General features: G+C 37.3%; 1 protein-coding gene across 1 annotated transcript in view; it reads right to left on the bottom strand.

Annotated features, from left to right (window-relative positions):
- CETN2 (centrin 2) overlaps positions 1–25,458 on the bottom strand; it is a 129,818-nt gene that overhangs the window by 71,729 nt on the left and 32,631 nt on the right. Inside the window, exon 2 of the mRNA XM_053699446.1 lies at positions 4,270–4,428. Coding sequence (XP_053555421.1) covers positions 4,270–4,428 — 159 coding nt within the window. The remainder of the gene's footprint in view (positions 1–4,269; positions 4,429–25,458) is intronic.

The following is a 25,458-nucleotide window of genomic DNA, read 5'->3' as shown; positions in this document are numbered from 1 at the left end:
TTGTAACATAGTATTGATCACTGAGTCAGAGAAACCTCTATGACTTAGAACTAAGCGTTCAATTTCCATACCTTCAAATTTAATGATTTGAGATCATGATGGAAAAACAGACCTTGAGATAGTAGGTCCGGCCGTAACGGAAGTGGCCAAGGTGGGCAACTGGACATCCGAACCAGATCCGCATACCAAAACCTGTGTGGCCATGCTGGAGCCACCAGCAACACAAAAGACTGTTCCATGATGATTTTGGAGATCACTCTTGGAAGGAGAACTAGAGGCAGGAAGATGTAAGCAGGTTGATAACACCAAGGAAGTGTCAGCGCATCCACTGCTTCCGCCTGAACATCCCTGGACCTGGACAGGTATCTGGGAAATTTCTTGTTTAGATGAGAGGCCATGAGATCTATCTCTGGAAGCCCCCACATCTGAACAATCTGAGAAAACACATCTGGATGGAGAGACCACTCCCCTGGATGTAAAGTCTGGCGGCTGAGATAATCCGCCTCCCAATTGTCTACGCCTGGGATATGCACCGCAGAGATTAGACAGGAGCTGGATTCCGCCCAGGCAAGTATCCGAGATACTTCCTTCATAGCTTGGGGACTGTGAGTCCCACCCTGATGATTGACATAAGCCACAGTTGTGATATTGTCTGTCTGAAAACAAATTAACTTTCTTTGGTACAATGAATAGGTTTGAATAAAACCCCAAACCTTGTTCCTGAGGAGGAACTGGCATAATTACCCCTGAAGACTCCAGGTCTGAAACACACTTCAGAAAAGCCTGAGCTTTTACTGGATTTACAGGGATGCGTGAGAGAAAAAATCTTCTCACAGGAGGTCTTACTTTGAATCCTATTCGATACCCTTGAGAGACAATGCTCTGAATCCAATGATTTTGGACAGATTTTATAAAAAAATCCATGAAAAACCTTAATCTGCCCCCTACCAGCTGAGCTGGAATGAGGGCCGCACCTTCATGCGGACTTAGGGGCAGACTTTGGTTTCCTAAATGACTTGGATTTATTCCAATTTGAGGAAGGCTTCCAACTGGAAGCAGATTCCTTGGGAGGAGGATTGAGTTTTTGTTCTTTATTCTGACGAAAGGAACGAAAACGGTTAGAAGCCTTAGATTTACCCTTAGGTTTTTTTATCCTGAGGCAAAAAAACTCCTTTTCCTCCAGTGATAGTTGAAATAATAGAATCCAACTGAGAACCAAATAAATTATTACCTTGGAAAGAAAGATATAGTAATCTAGATTTAGATGTCATATCAGCATTCCAAGATTTAAGCCACAAAGCTTGTCTAGCTAATACAGCTAAAGACATGGATCTAACATCAATTTTGATAATATCAAAAATGGCATCACAAATAAAATGATTAGCATGTTGCAGTAAGCGAACAATGCTACATATGTCAAAATCCAATTCATGTTGCGCTAAATTTTCCAACCAGAAAGTTGATGCAGCCGCAACATCAACCAAAGAAATAGCAGGTCTGAGAAGATGACCTGAATATAAATAGGCCTTTTTTAGATAAGATTCAAGTTTCCTATCTAAAGGATCCTTAAAGGAAGTGCCATCTTCCATAGGAATAGTGGTACGTTTAGCAAGAGTAGAAATAGCCCCATCAACTTTGGGGATCTTTTCCCAAAACTCTATAGATTTTGCTGGTAAAGGATACAATCTCTTAAACCTTGAAGAAGGAATAAAGGAAGTACCTGGCTTATTCTATTCCCTAGAAATCAGAAATTGCCTCAGGAATGGAAAAAACACCTGGGGAAACCACAGGAGGTTTAAAAACAGCATTTAAACGTTTATTAGACTGAACGTCAATAGGACTGGTTACCTCAATATCCAAAGTAATTAACACTTCTTTTAATAAAGAACGCATATACTCTATTTTAAATAAATAAGTAGATTTGTCAGTGTCAATATCTGAGGAAGGATCTTGTGTTTCAGATAGATCCTCATCAGAAGAGGATGAATTATTATTTTGTTGGTCATTTGAAATTTCATCAGCTAAATGAGAAGTTTTAAAAGACCTTTTACGTTTATTAGAAGGTGGAAATGCAGACAAAGCCTTCATAATAGAATCAGAAACAAATTCTTTAAAATTTACAGGTATATCATGCACATTAGAAGTTGAAGGAACTGCAACTGGCAATGTACTATTACTGATAGAAACACTATCTGCATGTAAAAGTTTATCATGACAACTAGTACAAATGACATTCAGTGGAATAATTTCTACAATTTTACAACAAATGCACTTAGCTTTGGTAGAACCGATGTCAGGCAGCAATGTTCCAGCAGAAACTTCAGAGGCAGGATCAGATTGGGACATCTTGCTCAATGTAAGAGAAAAAATAACATATAAAGCAAAATTATCTATTTCCTTAAATGACAGTTTCAGGAATGGGAAAAAATGCAAAAGCATAGGCCTCTTGATAGAAAAGAAAGCAGGAGGCAAACAACAATGGGGTATTGAAATAATGAAGAAAATTTGGCACTAAGTATGATGCACAACGTAACGTAAACTTTTTAGGCGCCAAAAATGACCGGAAATGACACACTTGCGTCACTAATGACGTCGCCGTGTGAAAGGTCTCGGCATCACGTATGATGCCGGAAATGACGAAGTTTCGTCAAAAACGTATTTTTCCGCGCCAAAAAAGTTTGCGCCAAAAATGACGCAATAAAGTCTAACATTTGACGCACCCGCGAGCCTAACACCCGCAATTGCAAAAAGTAGTCAAATTGAAAAAAGACTAAACCCCAGGTAAGAAATAAATTTCTTAAAGTGTTTATATTCCCAAATATGAAACTGACAGTCTGCAGAAGGAAATACATGAACCTGACTCATGGCAAATATAAGTACAATACATATATTTACAACTTTATATAATTTGCATAAAGTGCCAAACCATAGCTGAGAGTGTCTTAAGTAATGAAAACATACTTACCAAAAAGACACCCATCCACATATAGCAGATAGCCAAACCAGTACTAAAACAGTTATTAGTAGAGGTAATGGTAAATTGAGAGTATATCGTCGATCTAAAAAGGGAGGTAGGAGATGAATCTCTACGACCGATAACAGAGAACCCATGAAAAAAACCCCCGTTAGAGAAATCATCGTATTCAATAGGTGATACTCCCTTCACGTCCCTCTGACATTCACTGTACTCTGAGAGGAATCGGGCTTCAACAATGCTGAGAAGCTCATATCAACATAGAAATCTTAGCACAAACTTACTTCACCACCTCCATAGGAGGCAAAGTTTGTAAAACTGAATTGTGGGTGTGGTGAGGGGTGTATTTATAGGCATTTTGAGTTTTGGGAAACTTTGCCCCTCCTGGTAGGATTGTATATCCCATATGTCACTAGCTCATGGACTCTTGCCAATTACATGAAAGAAATGTAAGCTTTTACCAAAAGTTTTAGTTACTCATCTTGACTTACTGTAAGACTTGACATTTCAGGGAGCTACATCTAGAATTGTATACAGGCCACTACCTACTCCCTTCCCAGCACATCATCAACACCTCTGTCACACTCATTCAACAAACGCACTGATCGTTCAAGTTTGTATAGACCTCTCTGCCAGCCCATTTACTGACTCCCTATATAGTACAGACTCAAAATACTAACAAATCTACACTCTTTAAATAACCACACTAACAATATTTCCACACATGTTGGGACAGCCTCTCCCACCTCAGCCTTCAATCTACAAATAATCAGTATCTGTGCTCTCATTATCGCCTCCAGTCTCTCCAACCTCTAGTATTTCTCTTATGTTGCACCAAACCTATGTAACACTCATTAAGTCAAAAAAGCTGTCTTTTATGGCTCCAGATGAAATTTGAAAACTTGTCTTAATTAATATAATATGGGAAAATAGAAAGAGAGAAATGTAATGCTAAAATAAAGGTTTTGCTGTTAGCCATATCCCAAATACCTTTGTCATGAAGTAAATGTTCACTATACTCTACCACCCAGGACATCACAGATCCCAATTCAATAAAACTCCAACAGGTACATGGGATCCACTATGATCCACTATCTTTCCAATTAGAAACCACAGCAAAAAACAGTATCAATAATTAATATAAAAAAGCATATTCATTGCAAAAATTCATTTTAAATGTGACAAATGTTTAAGGGCTGATGAGTCTCCATTAAGTCTGCAAAAACTTCTTGCTGTGGTGTATTTTACTGCATTGTAGCATATTTTACAACATCCAGAGATGGCTCATAATATACCTTAAGCTCCTTAACATCTATGGTCCCAGTGCCATCTGTATCAAAGAGATCAAAAGCCTCCTGAATCTCCTGCTTCTGTTCCTCAGTTAGCTCAGGTTTTGGACCAGTCTTTTTTCTCTGAGATGGTGCTCCTAAGGATGGCTTCTTGTAATTAGATGCCTACACATATAAGAGAAAACAAAGAATGCATTATTACTAATAAGCTCAGTTACACAGATTTTATTTTAGTCACTTTATTTGAAGCAAGGTCAAAAAAGCTTGGCATCTAACAACAGTTCACCATTCCAATCAACCTATTTTCCAAACAGCAAAATATTGATTGATTTGGTAGTATGTCCCTTTGAGATCTAAAAAAAGAGAGATTAAAAGTTGCCTACCACAGAATGTAATGATACAGAATCTGAGGTGAACATGGGAGCACCTGGCAATTATATAAATTCTCAGCTTGCAGCAAATACAATTTAAACTGAAATGTTTTCACTACAATTTAAACTTGAATTTGCCTCTAGTTTAGTAACATTACTTTTCTGTCAGTTAAAGAGATATATTGGGAACTTTGAAAAAGCTTCACCTGAAAACAGCTGGCAAATAAAATCAGTGAAAGCTGCAGGTGTAAAATGCTGTTGAGAATATAATGAGAATATAATAAGAAGCTCTCACAACTCATTAGTTGCGAGCAATGTTCCCTCTAAGGTGCGCGCAGTCAGAATGTCAGTTTGTGCAACACCGGAGGGATGGGTGATGGCATCGCCATCTTCTCAAGCTCAGTGCGGCATCAGGCCAAAGCCAGGCCCCTCATCTCCCTACGCGACTAACCCCAGACCCACCGGCTAAGACCTCCCACTTCCCAGGACCGGATTGGCCTGCTAGGTCATAACCTAGCGGGCCGCCCCACCCGGCTGGGGTCAATAGTAGATGTGAGGGAGGCCAGTGGCCACAGAGCAACCGGCTGCTTTGAGTGCACATCACTCCCATGTGCAAGGCAGCTGCTCTAAATTAGTGCCGAGTGAGAGAGGACGGGGGAATTATGTGAATAGTGCTTCTTGCACTAGCATTGTACACCCTGCGACACAACACGGAGAGAGGCATGTGTGTGTGTCATTATATATATATAAAATTACACACACATATGTATGTAATATATATATATATATATATATATATATATATACACAGATACATATATACATACATACACATACATACAAACACACACACTGTACAGGATTCCAGCAGTCCTCATTTACTGATTTGTATGTGCTAGTGTCAATCGAGTGGAATTTGGTCTGTGTAACAGAGACTTTTTTTTGCTATTTGACATTTACTGTCTGCTTTTACTATGAAAGGATTTGAATAAATTTGAAGAATGTTTTACCTTATGGAGTGCCCGAGTATCTTTTCTTTTTTATATACTGTAATATCTGTAATATACCTAATACATTATTTTTAAAGTTTTGAAATGAAGACTTTAAATGCTAAACAGCATTATAAACCTAATAAAAGAATCACACAACACAGAATATATAATTAAACTAAGTTAAATGAACAAAAACATTTGCTAAGCAGCATTATAAACCTAATAAAATAATCACACAACACAGACTTCACTTGCATTTTTCTGCATTTTTCTGCAAACAGTTCTTTCTATGCATTCCAATCTGGACTGATTTATAGACAGGAAGATTGTGTTCCTTTGAAATCTGCTCGATAGCTCAGGTCTGGTTAAACTGATTAATATCAGCTTGCTTGGCTTTGCTGCAACACAAGCAGGCAGCTCCACCTACTGGCTATTTTAATAAATGCACTGCTTCTCAATGTTTTTCAATAGCAGTCACATGACAGGAAAAAAAGGTTGTTATTCTGAAACGATGTAAATTGAACCGTTGTAAACCGAGGGCCACCTGTATATATATATATATACCCACACACACATAGATATATATATAGACGCAAGTACAAAATATAAAGAAAATAACTCATTGTGTACTACACTACATTAACAAATATAGACAAGCCAGAAGGCTTGTTTTTTCCACAAAAATTCTCTGAATTACATTGTTTCCAATGCAGCAAAGGATTCTGGGTAACATATGCAAATGAGGTTCACAATGAATCCTTCTGGCTTGCCTAGATTTGTTAATGTAGTACACAATGACTTATATTCTCTCTCTCGTTGAACACAAGTAAACAAATTAGAGGGAACATTGGTTGCGAGAGCTTCAGAAACACCCATTTCAACTATCCTGTCACTCCCACTTTCTGAAATATATATATATATATATATATATATATACACATATACACATATATATATATACATATATAAAAATATACATACACATATATATGTGTGAGTATATATATATATATATATATATATATATATATATATATATATATATATATATAGAATTAAGTAGAATGTTACCACTCAGTGTCAGTGAGTAGAAACAAGCGTTACTCTAGTAAATGCGCTAGTCAGAGGTATGAAAATCTCATAGAGCAGCTATTAAGGTACAAATATTGTGTGATAGACAAAGTCTATACAATATAGGAGAATAAGTATCAAAGGGTAAACAGCGCTTATGGAAATTCTTAAAAACTATATATTAGAGTCTCGGCAGTATTGGTTGGTAAAGAAAACAGAAAAAAAAGTATATGAATATACGTATATATATTAGAGTCTTTGATAGGATATTGGAATCCTAGTGTAGTGAAGGAGTAATAGATACCCTTACCAAAAGTTACCTCAATCCTATGAGGTAAGTTTGCCGCATTGGAGGATGTATCTGGTGGTTAGATGAATCCTGGATGCTCTGGTCTGTATAAATTCGCTGCCTCTTGGAGTAGAATGGGATGTAGGTCCCCTTTGTGCTGGCTTCTTTAGGAAACTTCCTGTATTTATTGCCTCTTGGAGCTTGGTTTTCTTGTCTTGGTATGAACTTTCTTGTCCAGATATATACCTGTTCTGTGCAGTGTCGAGAATTTGTCTGTTTTCCCTGAGGAAGCGCCCCGAGAGTTGATGTTATCAATTGATCACTCTCTTCCTGACTTGGTGCATTTATATATATATATATAAAAATACATACTTACATAAATACATACATACACACACACACACACACATATACTAGGGCTGCACGATTAATCGCAGATGTGGTTTTAAAACCGCAAGTACGCAATTTTGGAAGAGATTGAATAGTGTGTGGGAGTCATCTGGGAGTGTTGTGGCGGTGGTCAAGTGGTGGGCACCGGTCAGTGCCTATTACCAGCTATAGACGCTGGCCTTTCAGATGCTACCCAAGATATCGGGAGTTGCTGGTATTCCACGCCCGCTGTTGCTCTGGTGGATGCGGCCGGTCCGCTGGAGATAGGGGCGGGCTGTTTGGGGATTAAAGAGGAGATAGTCCCGACGGTTCCTATAGAGGATATAGCGAGGAGTATGGCTGGCCCTCAGATCTGCTGTATGGGACTGGAGAACCGGCTGGAGCAGCCTGTATTGCTGCACTGCTCTGAAGAGCCTATCTATGTAGGAGAGCCTTCAAGGAAAGGAGTAACCACGGAGAAAGGTATACTGCATACACTGGGACACTTTGATCTCAATGGCTGGATGGCCTTGGAGCCATGTACTGACTGGGGTTCCCAGTGGATATTCTGTCATAGCAGGACTCTCCTCGCGGCATCTCATATATTAAAAGACTCCTTCAATGTGTGTGGAGTGGGGTAAACACTGATTTCACGGCACTGCTGACTAAAGATACTTCATTTCCCCAATTGCGCTCATCTCAAAAGCCTAAGACAAATGCATTTTATGTTTCTTTTTCTCTCCCTTTGTAATAGACCTGTTTAGGATTTATATTGTTTGCAATTTGCTCTCAGAGGTACTTCCATTTTCTGGTTCATAGACAGATTGCATAAGAGATACCTGCACCTTATAGTGTACTGTACATTTCATCTATTACTAAGAAACCTAGGTAGTCTCCAAGTTGGACATGTACCCATTATAGCGAACTTTGTTTAGAGATATCGCATTTTAGTGTTATTACACAGATTTGAAATAGCGTGGGGTAACTTGAAACAAGGGTACCTCTCATGGTTTGATGTGTCATTGGGCTCAGTTAGGGTTAGGAAGTCCCCTATGTACCTATTTGTTATTTTTTTTTATTGTTATATATGTTAGTAAGCAAGTTTCATATTGCATATTACTTTGAAGCACTATTGTTTAGTTGTGTTGTGAGCCATACTGTATATCCTATTGTAATTTGGCTGTTAAAAACACATATGTCAATGATTGTCCCCATGCTAAATAGCCTGACTTATAGTATGAGCCTATTAATAAGATAGGGCATGTGGATGCTAAATATATCTGTACAGAACAATAACCATTATATGTAACTAGCTTATCCCAGCATCAAGATAGACTGAGCATTGCTTAGTAGGGCCTGTTGGTATTATATCCTATCATATTGTCTACAGGGCGTAAGGTGACGAGAGATATCACTGTAGTAAGGGTGTTAAGTCTGCTGGACAAGACAATAATTACGCCAGTCTATGGGTGAAGCATTCTGGGATCAAAAGGGTAATTAGACATTAACCAACAACTGGCTTAGTGGAAATGTCTTTGTTATATTAGAGTCTAGCTTTCTCAAGGGTATTAGTAAAAATATATCACGGTATAAGACAATTACAATACATCTAGATACCTTTTAAACCAAGTATAATGTGTTGTCCTATCAGCGAGACACTGGCATAATAGTCTTGAACCCTTAGAGTGCTTTAGTATGAATAATTATATATTACGCAATGCCTAGCCATATAATAGGGAGCAAAGTCTATGTGTAAATGTTTATATGCCATATTGCATTATTTGTCCAATGTACTGAAATTGAAATGTAGAACTATGTATAAAGCAACGTATTATTGACAGGAACGATGCATCTTCACAGCTTATGTTAAACCCATTCAGGATAAGCATAACTGTAATGTTGTTTAAATAATTTTTACGATTACTACTATTATACACAGGATGCATGTTATTTAGATAATGAGAGCATACACAGAAGATACAGGTCAGACTGGGAATTAAGTTTGATAAAGGGGACTCTATCACTAGTTTTTCATTCGCCTAATTATAAGTTTTACATTTTTATGCTCCAAGAGTGTATTGGACATTGAGAAACATGTAGAGTAAGATTCTGTATTGGTAAATAAACGTTTTATTGAAAAATTAAGGTGTTATAATAAATTTTAATAAAATCACAATTAAAAAAAAAAAAAAAAAAAAAAAAAAATCGAGATTCCCCCCCCCCATATCCCCCAGCCCTAATATATAAATATATACATTATATACAATAATATGTATGTATATATACAATATACACTGTATATATACATACACACACACATATATATATATATATATATATATATATATATATATATATATATATATATATAATAGAAGGGAAATGGGAGGTGTGTTATAAGCGCTATCATATGGGGGTGTAACCAAAGCTAAAATAGACAAATATATACTAATATAAAGAACAGAAACAATCTGATAAAAAAATCAAAAAAACGTATATAAAATAGAACGCTTTAAAAAGTAAGATATGCGTAACAGAGAGCACTGAAATATTTCAAATAACCACATATAAATGCTTATAAATATAAAATCTCATACAGCCATTAATATAGCATAATTACAGAGACAGTCCAAATATAAATATAAAAATATGTATAGAAACTAAAAACCAAATGGATGCATATACATAAACACACTTAGTGGAAAAACATTTAAACAATGAAAGAGGTAAAAAGAAAAGTCTCTATAAATGTAGAGGTCCCAATTTGTGTCAAGCAGTTGTGAGAGAAAACAAGACAATAGAACAAATGTGTTCCTTTCTGCACCTCTCAAACGGTGAACGTGACTCCCAACACCCCCCTTAGGGTATATACTCACAGGAGATGCCCTCAATCAACTATGAGGTAAGATAAGGGTGTTTGTCCTCAATATTGCTCTTTGCCTGGGTCCGGTCAGTGTCATATCTCACATGTATGTCCTGGGAAGCTCATGCAGTGCCAGTGATATGTTAAAGACAAAAATAATGCTAAAGAATAGTGCAATATTGTCTGACAACAATTTATTCAAGTACAAAAACACAAGGCAAGCATTTACACTCACATTTGTGAACCTCAATGGTATGAGGTAACTGTAAGCCTGATTTGCAAAAGCGATACACTGCTAAGTCAATCAACAAGGTGGTCTGCGGTGTGCCAGTCTCCAAATAATACTCTTTTTCTGCCTTACGCGCTTATAACACACCTCCCATTTCCCTTCTATTATTCTTGTTTTTAGAAATATTTGGAAAAGATATTTCGCCCTATTGGGGGTTGGTGTTTATAGCAGCTTCTATTAGGGGGTCTGTAAACATTCATATCTATCCATTATTATTATCAAATTATTATTTAATTAAATTATATTTATATATACATTTATTTATTTTATTTTTTTAATCTTTTTATTGTGATGTTTTTACAGCGATAAAATTAAGAAAAATAAATCAAAAAGAGAAATGAATAGATAAAGTAACAAAATTTGGTGGTGACACCACACACGAAAAGATGATCAAGAATACAAATACCTTGTAGAATACCATTAACAAAATGAAAACATATACATATATTATATCAACGTGAATTACATCATACTCAATTGGCATATCTTGAAAAATTTACTTTTCCCAATAAGATTCTCCTACTGGGATATAGTAGAAACCAAAATATTGAATAAACATTAACACAGAGATTGAGTCTACCCAACACAAATAGCACTTAAGTTAATCACCTTAACCATCCTTCTGAGAAAGAAAGAAAGAAAGAAAGAAAGAAAGAAAGAAAGAAAGAAAGAAAAAAAGAGAGGAAAAAAAAGAAAGAAAAAGAAATAGAGCCTCTCCTGTCGCCTCCCCTCCCGCTCAACAGTGTGTCTCGCCCTCTAACCCACTTCTCTAGCATTGGACACCCATAAGGGTGGAAACAGCCCATAAAGAACTAAGTCTGCAAAGGTTTGGGAGCTCAAGAATGGCATCAATATATTCTTCTGGACTGGCAGCGGGTAAGACTTGATTATAGGAAGCCATCTGTGAATAAATTTACTAATGTGTTTTTCAGAGGAGAGCTGAAGATGAAAGGCTTCATAAATGATTTGGGACTGGATTTCTCTGAGAAAAAGAGTGAAGGGTGGGGCCTTATGCGAGCGCCAATTCTTAGTTATAAGACACCTGGCTATAAGAATAATAGTTATGAACGAATCTACCAGTGACCTTTCTATATGATTGTTTATTCTAAAGAAAAATACCATATCAGCAGTAAAACAGCTAGCTAAATAAAAAGACTGATTGACCCAGTACTGGATTTTCAACCAAAATTGCATTATTTTTGGGCAAGACCAAAACATATGAATTATATTAGCGTTCAAGTGCGAGCAACGCGGACAAGGAAAGATTTGTGAAGAATAACATTGAGCCATTCTGGAAGGGGGGAAATAGTATTTATTAATAAGTTTAAAATGAGACTCTTTTACTGACACTGGAACCGTACATTTGTATACTATCTCCAAACTCTGCAAAACCCATTCAGGAGTTATAGCCGGAAACGCATTCTCCCAATTTTTACAGATTTTATCTACTGTTAATGCCCCTTGCTTAGCCAACATTATATCATATGTAAGAGAGATTGAAGTATAACCTTTTCTGAATTTATCGAAACAGGTATTGATCTCATCCCAACGGGACACCCAGTCCCCTGTTGGGAGATGCTTATACACAAAATGCCTAAGTTGAAAATAGGCGAACAGGTTGTCCCTGGCTAAGTTGAAAAGTTGAAACAACGAGCCATATGGATTTACTAACTGAGTATCTGAGATGACCTGGGAAACCAGTGACAATCCATTCTCTTCCCAGTTTTTAAAAACCTTATATTGTACCCCAGGCATAAACTCTGGGTTGCCTCTTATGGGCAGGAATTTTGAGAAATGAGGACCAACTTCTAAGATTTTACAGAATTTCTGCCAGGCCACAATTATATTTTTGAGCGAAGATAATGTACTAATTTTAGAGGGAAGGTATTTAGTTACATTATGCACGACCGCTTTTAGTGAAAACGGGGCAATACATTGTTCTTCTAATTCAATTGTTGAGAAATAGTTTGAATCGGTTAGCCAATCAAGCGCAAATTTAGCTAGAGTGGCGATATTGTACAGCTTTAAGCAAGGGAGGGCTAGACCAGCAAAACATTTTTTTTGAGTCAATTTCATCAAGGATATCCGAGGCTTCTTGTTACCCCATATAAATTTAACTATATTTTGGTCAAACTTATTTAGATCCTTTTTTAAAAGGAATAACGGTAAGTTTTGTAAGAGATACAAGATCTGGGGGAATACAATTACTTTTATTAAGTTAACTCGTGCAGAGATAGATAAGGGAAAGGAGGCCCATAATTCAAGATTATTCTTGAGCTTCCGTAACAATGGTTCAAAGTTCAGATTATACCATTTCAGTGGGTCTCTGTGTAAAATAATACCAAGATATTTAAGTCTATCTACCACCTTAAAGGGGTGATTTGAACAACTTACCCTTGACTTAGAAATCCACAATAGCTCACTTTTTCCATAATTAATTTTATACCCTGAAAAAGAACTAAATTCCGCCAGGATTTGTAATACTAGGGGTATATGCGATATTGTTTTATCTAGGAACAGTAAAAGATCGTCTGCATAAAGGAGGATCTTGAGAATATGTTGCCCTATTGAAATTCCGGATAATTTTTGTCTTAACCAGATAGCCAAAGGTTCTAGAGCAATATCAAATAGCAGGGGAGACAGCGGAAATCCCTGTCTCGTTCCCCTGCCAAGTGATATCCTAGGAGATAATATGCCATTAATTAGAAGATATGATATCGGTGACCTGTATATTTTATGAACCAGATTCATAAATTGCTCCTGAAACCCAAATTGTTCTAAAACCCGAAATAGGTACTGCCATGTGATGGAGTCAAAAGCTTTTTCCGCATCTAGCGTCAGAAGAGCCAAATCTGTGTATACTCCCTTTTTTTTTTATTTTATCTCTATTCCACATGTAGTCCAGGAGCATGACTACTTTGCGTATATTTTTAGTAGAATTGTGTCCCTGGATGAAACCCGTCTGGTCTGGGTGTATAATCTTGCCTAATCCTTTTGCCAATCTATCTGTGATAATGGAGGTTAAGATTTTATAATCGGTGTTAAGCACCGATATTGGTCTATATGATGCTGGATCTTCTTTTTCCTTGTCTTTTTTAAGAATTAGGGTAATATTAGCAGCTGAAAATAGGCTAGACATGGTTTTATTTGAAGAGAGGTAATCATTATATAGCCTTTCCAACGTGAAAATGATCTCATGAGACAGTAATCTATAAAATTCTGAAGGAAGAAAGTCGGGCCCAGCTGCCTTATTTAATTTTGTTTTTTCTATCGCCTTAGTAATTTCTTCCCCCGTGATATGTGCGTTTAATTCTAACAGGCGATCTTTAGGGAATTGGGGAAGTTTGATCTTTGACAAGAAATTGTCCATGTTTAACAAATTAACATCCGTTTTGTTGTAGAGATTTTGATAAAAGTTATGGAAAACCTTTCTAATGTTTTCACTATCCGTGTATCTTTTATTACCTTCTTTAATAGCCATAATGTAATTTTTACTCTTCCTATTTTTGGTTAAGTTAGCAAGATGTTTTGCTGAGATCCTGTGATAACCTTTGAACTTTAAGTTCAATTTAAGTTCTTCCCTATGCGATCTCTGCTTGAGAAAGACCTCACGATTGTTTTTAGCTTCGCAGTACTTATTCCAATTAATAGCCGATCTTTCATTGTAAAAAATTTTAAGAGCATTTTTCACATGATATGCTAATTGAATTTCAGTGGCCCTATTTTTTTTATTCAAAGCATATAAATAAGATTTAATTTCCCCTCTCAATACCGCCTTAGAGGCCTCCCAGAATAGCTCAATATCATTAAGTTGGGTGATATTGAAGGTGACATAGTCCTTCAATTTTTGCTTTAGCCAAAGAGCAAATCTAGGGTTATTATATAGAAAACGAGGGAATATAAAACTTTGGTTTTTGTCCTTTGGCTTGTGCAAAGATGGAAAAGCTAATGAGATAATGGCATGGTCTGATATGATTATATCATCAATATCAGATTTAACTTTTAAAATGGAGAGAGATTCCGAAATTAAAAACATGTCAATTCTTGAGAATGTACTGTGTACTTTTGACTCACAGGAAAATGTTCTCGAATCTGGATTCTCAATACGCCAGATGTCTAGAAGTTTAAGTTTCTGACAGAATTGCTTCAAGCATTTTGCCCTTTTATTATACTCTTTTGACTTTTGCTGAGTTAATCTATCTATTTCAGGGCATAAAGCGATATTAAAATCACCCCCTAGAATCAGATTTTGAGAAACAAATGGAAATAGTTTAAGTTTAATTTCCTCCCAAAATATGGGAGTATGAGCATTTGGCCCATAAATATTACATAGAACAAAGTCAACATTGTTGATCACTATTTGTAAGATAATAAATCTGGCCTGCGGGTCAAGTTCCACTTTTTTAATTGTACACTCCAGGTTTTTATGTAAGAGGATAGCTACTCCTGCCTTTCTACTATTGACAGGGGTGGCAATGACCTCTCCCACCCATTTTATCTTTAATTTCAGAATCTCTGTTTCTTTTAGGTGTGTCTCTTGTAAGAATACTACCTCTGGGTGGTATTTAGCTAGCGTTTTAATAATAAGTTTACGTTTCATTGGGGAAGTTATGCCACCTACATTCCATGAGAGCATTTTAAGGTTTTGGCACATATTTAAAATCAATCAGCTTTCTGGGGGCAAGACGGTTAGAGAACCGCACCCACGAGGCGTGGGAGGGGAAGAGCGGACAGGGAGCGAGGAGGGAAAAAGAATAAGAGGGAGAGAGGGAAAAAAAATAATATATATATATATATATATATATATATATATTTATGCTTATATTTATTTTTATTGTACTTGCACTTGTATTTTTTGTAATTTTACCACATGTTAGGCTGACTCTTTCTTAGCTGTGCGCTTCATTAGTTCCAGAGCTTATACCTCTACTAGCTAGCGGTATATTCTATCCTTCTTTAATAAATATATATATATATATATATATGCAAAAAAGAAGCACTCACTGAATTTTCTTCAAAATGTGGCAAAAGGTTTTAATGCAGTTTTTGACGTTTCGGGACAGCAACAGTCCCTTCCTCTGACAAGTTAACACTGAGCAAAATCAGCCTTTAAATAGGCTCCCAAACACACTCCCCTCAGGATCAGCCAATCCAGGCTGAATAAAAGACACACCCCTATAGTGACCAATGAACATTAGTGATACATTTGTGCATATAACTGTTGTGAAATTATCGATCAGAAAACTAATTAAAAACAAGCCCCAAATGGATCCTATTGTTGGTAGTTATGTCCCCTTCACATAATCAAAATCATAACGGATCCTGAGTACACTAAAGTAATAAAATATGATCAAACTTAATCGTAGACTTTTAGCCAATCAGTCTTAATTTTGTGTCAGACTCTGATACGTCATCTAATCTGCTCCCGGTACATGCCTATTGTTGCTAAGGACGCCCAGCTCACCAACATGCGTGTTATTAATGATCATTGCGCAAAGCATCTCTGCAGCTATCGGGGAACTAAAACTAAGTTCAATCACACAAAAAGTTGCAACAAAAATGTTACCAGCAAACATGTCACAAAGATCGGCTAACGTACTACCCACTGAGCGCAGTCACTATGTAACCCTCAGATCGCAATGGATCTCCATAACCTAGGAAAATCAGATGTCAAAACAATATCGAAAAATAATAAAGAAATAACAAAAAGGAAATACCCCCATGTTTGACAAGATCTGCCGATTGCGTAAATATTCATAACCGCCAATGTGCTATGTGTGACAAATCGCCGTAAAAATAGTAATCACTATTGTCTACGTGCAAGTGTAAACAAAACGAAACCATCCAATGTAAAACCGCCATGTCAGAGTGGGCGTGCAAACTGAGGCGTGTCCATGCCACGTATTGGGTATCTTGATTATATAGTGTGCCCTATCCATAAGACCCACATAAAAACAAGCAATATACTAAAACCAATTACTAATAAATAATACATACCCAAATATCAAAAGTGCCACATATATCAAGTGTAAAAAAATAACCAATAAGTTCACCACTATTCTCGAACGATCTCAATTTATTGAGAAAAAGCGTAACATAATCTCTACTGTGAAGAGAGTTTGTCAATTGGCTAAAAAAGCAGCATTCTACATAAATCCTGTTACCCAAGACACCAAACTACACCTAGCTTAAAAATTAAATGTTTATAAGAAACGTGTGAAATTGGAGTTCCAAATAAACTCCTACTAGGTTGAAACAAACCAATACTATGCAGGACATGACAAACCAGCAAGGGGATCCAACAAAAATTGGGTAATCACTCAAAAGAGTGATACATAAAAGTGTCAAAATAAAGTTAAAAAGTAACAAAAATAAAATTAAAATCAAATATTGGCACATGGAGGACTGACAAAAACCAATAAATCATAGTGATATATTATCTTGGTATCCCAAGAATTACTGGACAGGACAACAGTCAACACCCTATGGGTCCTTACATTATTATATTTTTTGGCTATCCCTGATATATACCAATCAATGTACAAATACATGCATGTTGCCAGATTATTAAGATTATCAGAGAAATAGTCAGAAAAGAGGCTGCCCTTCTATATGGATAAAGGGCCTTCACTGGATGTCACTTAGATGAATTTAAACCAAAAACAGTCAAAAATTCAAAGAGTCAAAAAATAAAAATATATTAAAAAATATTAAAATATAAAAAATAAAAAAATATAAAAAAAGTAATAAGAAAATGAAAATCAGAAAAATCAAAAAAATCGAAAAATTCAAAAATATATATAGAGAAAAGATATATATAGAGGAAAATATCAAAAATACTAAAAAAATTATTATTAGAGCAATAGTAACTACTCTTCTCTGTGAATAAAGGGCCTGGATGTTATTAGTAAAGATCATAGATCAATTAGACATCCTAGGCCAATCAATAAAGGTTGTAGAGACGCTCAGCTCCTTAGTATAGGTTCATGGACTCTCATGTGTCTTCGTAGACCATCATGAAAACATGGACTCTCATAGGAACTCATGCACACATGGACTCTCATAGAATGTCATAAAAAATCATAAAAAACATTGCCATCCAGTATGGGTATTAAGACCCCTGGGACATAGTGTCCCTAGTTCGTAGATCCATCTCGATTCTTTACGTAATAACATGTTGCCTCTGTCTCCTCCTCTTCTGGGAACTGGCACATGATCGATAAGTCTGAATCTCAGATCGTTAACTGAGTGTCCCGCCTCTAGGAAGTGCCTCGCCACCGGTTGGTCTGCTTTACCATTTCGTATGGCCAGACGGATGCTTGATCTGTGATTGGCCATCCTGGTTTTGGCGTCATCTGTTGTCTTGCCAACGTAGAATTTACCACACGGGCAATTCAAGAGGTACACCACAAATTTGGTAGTGCAGGTACGGAAATATCTGATGTCATAGAATTTGTTACTTTCTGGATGATGGAAGTGGGGGCCTGTGAGCATCCCACTGCAAGTCACACAACTGATGCAACGATAGCATCCCTTTTTCTTTGTTTTCAGCCATGTTTGTGAACCACCTTCAGGATTGATGTCGGCTTTCACCAGATAATCTCTAAGATTTCTGCCCCTTCTGAAGCCTATTATTGGTGCTTTCCAATCTTTAAATGGTAAAGTGTGATCTGCTTCTATTAATTTCCATTCTTCTTTAACCATCCGGGTTAATGGTACTACATCGGGGGAATATGTGGTCACAAAAGTGAGTTGATTAGTGATATCCGCAGGTATGATGGCTGCTATATCTCCAGTTTGAAGTGCTAGAGTCTTCATGTCCAATAACTCTCTTGGTTTGTATCCCCTTTGAGCAAAGCGTTGTGTCATCTCTTGTAGCTGTTGTTCACATACGGTTTCATTGGTATTGTTCCTGATTACACGTTGGTATTGTGCCTTGGGGATGTTACGGATAAGGCTTGGTTGATGGCAACTTTTCGCATGCAATAGTGAATTGCGATCAGTTTCTTTGCGGAATAGGGTCGTTCCCAGTCTTCCTTCTACTTTAAATACCCTGACATACAAATAGTCCACACTATTATTACTGACTGTGTGTGTGAATTTAATAGGATTTGCCAATGAGTTGAGGTGATTAATCCAATCCAGTAAGCTGTTCTCACCATCACTCCATATCAAAAACAGATCGTTGATATAGCGACAACAATAGCCGATACGATTATCTTCAAAGACCTTCATAGAGAGTGACTCGTGTTGCGCCATAAACAAGTTGGCCAGAGATGGGGCCACATTCGACCCCATCGCTGTACCAGAGATCTGTTGGTAGAATGTGGTGTCAAATAGAAAGTAATTCTCTGTGAGGCATAGAGTGAGCAGATCAATTAATACTTCTTCGGAAGGGCCGATGTAAGCTGCTTTTCTTAGAGTCTGAGTTACTGCCATAATGCCTTCATGATGGGGGATTACGGTGCATAGACTTGACACATCTAAAGTGACCAATAGGTCAAGGTCAGTGATGTTGCTCAACTTAGTGATGAAATCATTAGAGTCCTGTATATAGGATGACATTGATTTGACCAAAGGTTGCAGTTAAAAGTCCACGAACTGTGCTAGAGGTTGAAGTAGAGACCCTCTAGCCGAGACAATTGGTCTCCCAGGGGGTTTTGTTGCATTTTTATGAACCTTTGGTAGGGTGTAGAATAGAGGAATAAGTGGATGTTCCCGGTGCAGAAAGTTGTAATCCTGTTGTGTGATTAATTCTTGGTCTTTGTATTTAATCAAAATTGCGTCAATTTTCTTCTTTAATCTGGAGGTGGGGTCTCTCTCCAAGGGTAAATAGGTCTTTGCATCAGTCAGCTGTCCCAGGATTTCAGACTTGTAGTATGATACGTCCATTATAACAATGGCCCCGCCCTTATCGGCAGGGCGTATCACAATTGAAGTATCCTCACTTAGGGATTTAAGAGCCGCTCTTTCATCCTGTGTCAGATTGTCTCTTATCCTCATATGTGGTCTATCCTTGATATTCTTGGAAAGAAAGCCAGTGAATGTACTAATAGTAGGATTATTCGAGGATGGATCAAAAGACCCTTTAGCTCTGAAGTCACCCCTTTGTTCCAGATTGGTATTAAAATATTCCTTTAATCTAAGATTTCTGCTAAACCGCTGAATGTCAATGTACACATCGAATTCATTGATCTTCGAAGAGGGCACAAAAGATAGGCCTTTGTTTAACAGATTTGTTTCAGTCCCAGATAGTATACGTGAACTGATGTTGAAAACTATGTATTCTATGGTCTCCGTTGTTGATGATGACGGCGGGCAATGCCCCCCCCCGCCTCGTGTGTGGCCTCCGCCTCTTCCTAAAAAACGATGTGCAGATGGATGGGCTGCCAATGGGGGTAGTGCTGCTGTATTCGTGTTGGCGGACTCCCACTGATTTCTATTTCCTCTTGATCTAGTAGTGAGACCCCTGTTGGCACCAATTATGTCCTCTGGTTGTATTTCAGTTCCTGAGCTGTCTCCAGAACTAGTGTCTACCGTAGCTATAGACTTCACCGTATAGCACCCTGATAGTTGTTGGTGAGAGTGCACATACACCCATCTTTGCTTATATATATATATATATATATATATATATACACATATATACACACACACACACACACACACACACACATACATACATATACACACATAAATATATAAACCAAGAAAGAGGCTTGCACTCGCTGGATTTGTGAAGAAGTGCTTTAATTAGCACAAAAATGTGACGTTTTCGGGGATCAATCACTCTTCATCAGACCAAACAAGAAGTGAACAACCAACAGTGTTTAAAGGGCCACTGTAAGTAAATATTTTCTATGCCTGTTACTAACTAACTACCCCAAATACGCTTTTTATCAATAGCATTTCATTAACATATCTCTACCGTATATCAGAAATCTTGTCTGCAAATTTAATTGTTTTCCAAACCCACTCCCTGGGTATCCTTTGCTCTGTACCAATCCGTTTACAGTACCTAGGTTTCAAAATGGCACTTTAAACAAAAGTTATTGGTTTAAGTATTTTGAACATGCAGTGCTGAAAATAGTGGGCAGGATAACGTGACATCATCGGCGAATAAAAGATATAACTTTTAGAACGTTATGAAACTTCGTTTTGGAGAAAATATAGGTCAGTAGGTTTTAATTAATGATTATTAACTTTAATATGTTAGTTGTTTAGCTTAAAAATAACAGAAAGTAATCCTTTAAATCAAGTGTTAACCCCTCCTCCAAATCAGAATAGGACAGCCCCAATTAGATTATGTGATATATGACCCATCATCTTAACAACAAAACAATTTTAACAATCAAACAATGTTATGTCTCATAAACCAATAAATTACTAGTGATAAAGTTATACTTAAAACAAATTTACACAATTATACAATATAAGCATATAAATGAGTGAATATATAAATATATAAAGGGGCTGGATCAGTGCACTGCTATATGAATAGTGAAAAGTACCCATTCCCTAACTATAAAAAATGCAATAGAGCAAAGTTGTTACAATCGTAGTGACTACATTTGTTACATCTTAGTTATAACAACTGTGGATAATGATGTATAAACCAAATTATATGTCATAACGACATATGATGAAACTCAAAGATACTGGTTACATCGATGCCATAGCCATTGCAGCTAGCGAAACCACCAAACACTGACAACGTGGGCGTGGTCAAAAACGGGCTCTGAGTGGCAAACGTCATCAGACCTTACCCTACAGGGAGTGTGACAGGCAGGCTCGGTAATTGCAAGAGAAAAACAAGTGTCAGCGAAAACCATACTTTACACATGATTAAACTTACACATGACTCTACAAATAGCTTTATACCAAGGTTGGCCCAATATGGTGTTTAACGATTACGGATCAAACTAACACAGGAGACTATCCTTTGTGTTCATGGAGTAGTGACAACCAATCATTAGCCCTGTTTACATATGTGTCGTTCACCATGTGAGTCGGAGGATAATAGCAACCAATCACCAGTTTTGTTGATATAAATGACATTTCACATGTGCGAACGTCAGACCATCACAGTTACAGCATATCCTTTACATACTAATGGTAAATATAAGTAAATAGGACTGGTCAGATAATGGTTAGATCAATAGCGAATTGCAGTTAGCGAAACCGTCAGACATAGGCAACATGGGCGTGAATCCTGAATATACATAATCATAATCAAACCCACCCTAACAGGGGATGCAGCATGACAAGCAGGATCGTTAACTGCAAGTGAGGAACAAATATTAGCGAAAAGTAGGCTTTACCAATAACTAAACTAACACCTATTTTATACACTTGATATCCCAAGGTGATGAATGAAGGTTACAGGATCATACAAGAAAATGATCATGTAGTCATGAGGTAACGCCAACCAATCATCGGCCCTGTTTTAGTGGGTGGCGTCAACCATGTGTATGAGGAGGGAACCATGGCAACCAATCATCCGCTTTGTTGACATGAATGACACTTCCCATATAGAAAGAATCTGTACAACGTAGGTCACAACATATCCTTCAAATAAAACAAGGTGATACATGTAAATTGGACAAGTCCTAAAAAGAGAAGAGTGATAACTATAAATGAGATATAAGTTAGATGTATACATGGAGTCAATCCACAATATTCGCAAACAATCTTGAAACTGTTTCAATTGAATCTATACAACAGTGGTATATAATAATTATTAAAATGTTCACCACTTCACACACCCATATATAGTAGGGTCGTGGGTAAGCACAAGATTTGTGCCACCAACACAGTTCCAATGGTCGTCATCATCCAGTGGATCCTGACATCACAGGCTAAAAATAAACATCAGTATACATGAAACAAATTAAGGTATAAATTTAAACATTGGATCAATGTAAGCTAGTGCAAAGTCCCTCACATCAACCCCATTAATCTATAGATTCCACTACTGTATTATAGGAACGATACCATAACCATGATCACAGAAAACATTGCCAGTCTAATTGGCGATTCAAGCCATGAAGATGTAATGTTCTTAAGTTGAAGATCCATTTAGATTCAACTTGGAGTAAGCGCTGTTTCCTATCGCCTCCCCGCTTGAGCGGTGGCACTTGATCAATCAGAATGAACCTGAGATCACCAACGGTGTGTTGCAACTGCATGAAATGTTTTGCCACAGGTTGATCAGATGTTTGTTTTTTGATAGCCTCACGAATGGAATGTCTATGATTAGCCATCCTTGTACGGATTGTAATCACTTGTTTTCCCCACATAAAAGAGACCACAAGTACAATTTAACAAGTACACTACATGTGTAGTGGTGCATGTGAGGTAAAACTTCATGTCAAAGCATTGATTCGTATGGGGGTGACTAAAATGAGACCCCTGGATCATTGAATTGCAGGTGGTACATCCAGAACATCTGTAGCAGCCCTTCCTATTACTTTTAATCCAATTCTTTTGGTAGCAATGTTCAGGGTCCGTCAGCATTAGCTGGTCTCTCAATGATCTGCCCTTTTTAAAAGCTATCATCGGTGGACCAAATTCATTGAAGGGTAGAGTTGGATCTGTATTAACCACCGCCCAGTGTTTTTTCAAATTCTCTGCAAATCTTCTTTTATCTGGGGAATATTCTGTGGTGGGTTTTACCCACCAAGTTTTTGTTCATTTCATTCATTTTCTGTGTTGATAGACCCTCATTTTGCGTCAAATGTTCCATTTCTTTATAGAGTTTCTTGATCCTAGGGTTACAGTATCCCCTCTGGACAAAACGTTTGCCCATATCTTCTAACTGAGCCAGTTTTCTTTGGGGATCAGTGTTGTTCCGTACCGTTCTTAGCATCTGAGCCTTAGGAATTGAATTGACCAGACTCATTGGATGAGCACTGGAGGCACATAGGATGGAGTTTTTGTCTGTTGGTTTGGCATATAGCGTTGTGGGGTCTTCAGTAGGGCCCTTCTGCACTGCCCCAATACCCCTATCATGGGGAATAATTGTATACAGACTGTTCACATCCGCTGTTATAAGGAGACTGACAGATTCTAAATGGTATAGTCCATTCACTATTTCCTCAATGAGTTGCAAGGAGTCCCTTAAAAAATGAGGACATTCTGGCAATACAAGGTTGTAGATAAAAGTCAACAAATTTGGCTAGAGGTGATAGGATAGAATTTCTGGCGGACACAATAGGGCGTCCTGGTGGCTTCTCAAGTGATTTATGAATTTTAGGCAACGTGTATAAGATCAGACATGTCGGAGTCCCGTTCGTCAAGTATTGGTGGGTGAGATCATCAATGAAATCCTGTTGAAATGGCTTCTTCAATAATTTGTCAATGGTCCTTTGAAAGATCATAGTAGGATTCCTATCCAATTTACGATAGACCTGTGGGTCAGCCAATTGCTCAACGATTTCATTCTTGTAGTTGTTATAATTCATAAGGGTATCAGCAGGGCGAATGACAATCATAGGCTCGCTTGCTAGATTTCTAATGGCTTCTTTCTCTTCATGACTTAAATTATGTCGAAATCTAGGCTTATCAGATGATAGTAGATCAGATGTAAGTAGCCTTGTGTAGGTTTTCAAACTTGCATTGGTATTGACCGGATCAAATTTACTACTAGGTCTAAATAGTGATACTGTCCCTTTATTTTTCAATTCTTTAAAGTGATCCTTAAGTCTTAGAAGACATAGATGTTTCTGGATGTCAATATATGTTTTAAAATCATCAGAGGCCTGTGATGGTACAATGGATAGTCCCCGATTCAATTAGGATTCTTTCAGCATCTGTAAGGGGTCTATCACTCAAATTGACCATGATGTCATTATCCCCTGTCATCTTGGTGAAAGTGGTGGTCTGTGAGTCATGAAACCCGCCCCTCCTGGGGTGTGGTCTTTGACACCTCTACACTGTCAGTCAGTCTGGACCCCCTGAAAAACCTGCTGTTGGGCTGATGGGGCAGAGGCCTGTCCCCGTGGTGCAGTGGAATCAAAATCAGATCCTGAACTAGTATCGACAGTTTGTAGATTGCGCCTTGTATATTGACGCTGGCATCTGGGTCAGTTAAAGAAGGGTCTACGCCTCTCATCAGGTCCTGTAAGCCATCTGTAGACTCTTTTCTCTTTATAATCGTCATTCACAGTTTCCAGCTTTCTATTCTTGAACTTGATCAGTTTCTGTCTATACTCATTAACTTGAGTATTCAATTTATCAAGCTATTTCTCAGTTAGATCAGCTTCTAATATCACCTTTTTAGTATCCTCAAATTGTGTAATTTCCTCCTTAATGTTTGTCAACAGGGACCTCACTTCATCCGTGACTAAAAGAATAAGATCCAACGAGCACTTATTAAAGGGACACTGAACCCAAAAATTTTCTTTCGTGATTCAGATAGAGCATGCAATTTTAAGCAACTTTCTAATTTACTACTATTATCAATGTTTCTTCGTTCTCTTGCTATCTTTATATAAAAAAGAAGGCATCTAAGCTTTTTTCTTGGTTCAGAACTCTGGACAGCAGTTTTTGATTGGTGGATAAATTTATCCACCAATCAGCAAGGACAACCTAGGTTGTTCACCAAAAATGGGCTGGCATCTAAACTTACATTCTTGCATTTCAAATAAAGATAATAAGAGAATAAAGAACATTTGATAATAGGAGTAAATTAGAAAGTTGCTTAAAATGTCATGCTCTATCTGAATCACAAAAGAAAAAATTTGGGTTCAGTGTCCCTTTAAGGATAGCACACCAGCAACGACAGAATTCTGGATTACTCTCCCTATAGTGGGGGTGTTCTTAATTCTAAAGCCACGTGGTATAAATTGCTTATGGTGATAATCTGAAAGGTATAGGCCGTGTAGTTTGAGGTCTACTTTTTTCTTCAGCTTTAATAAAGCAAGGTACAAGTTTTTAGTTGATTCAGATTC

This window comes from Bombina bombina, chromosome 1 (assembly GCF_027579735.1).
Source record: "Bombina bombina isolate aBomBom1 chromosome 1, aBomBom1.pri, whole genome shotgun sequence".
Classification (NCBI taxonomy): Eukaryota; Metazoa; Chordata; class Amphibia; order Anura; family Bombinatoridae; genus Bombina; species Bombina bombina.
This window is presented reverse-complemented; position numbering and strand designations above follow the sequence as displayed.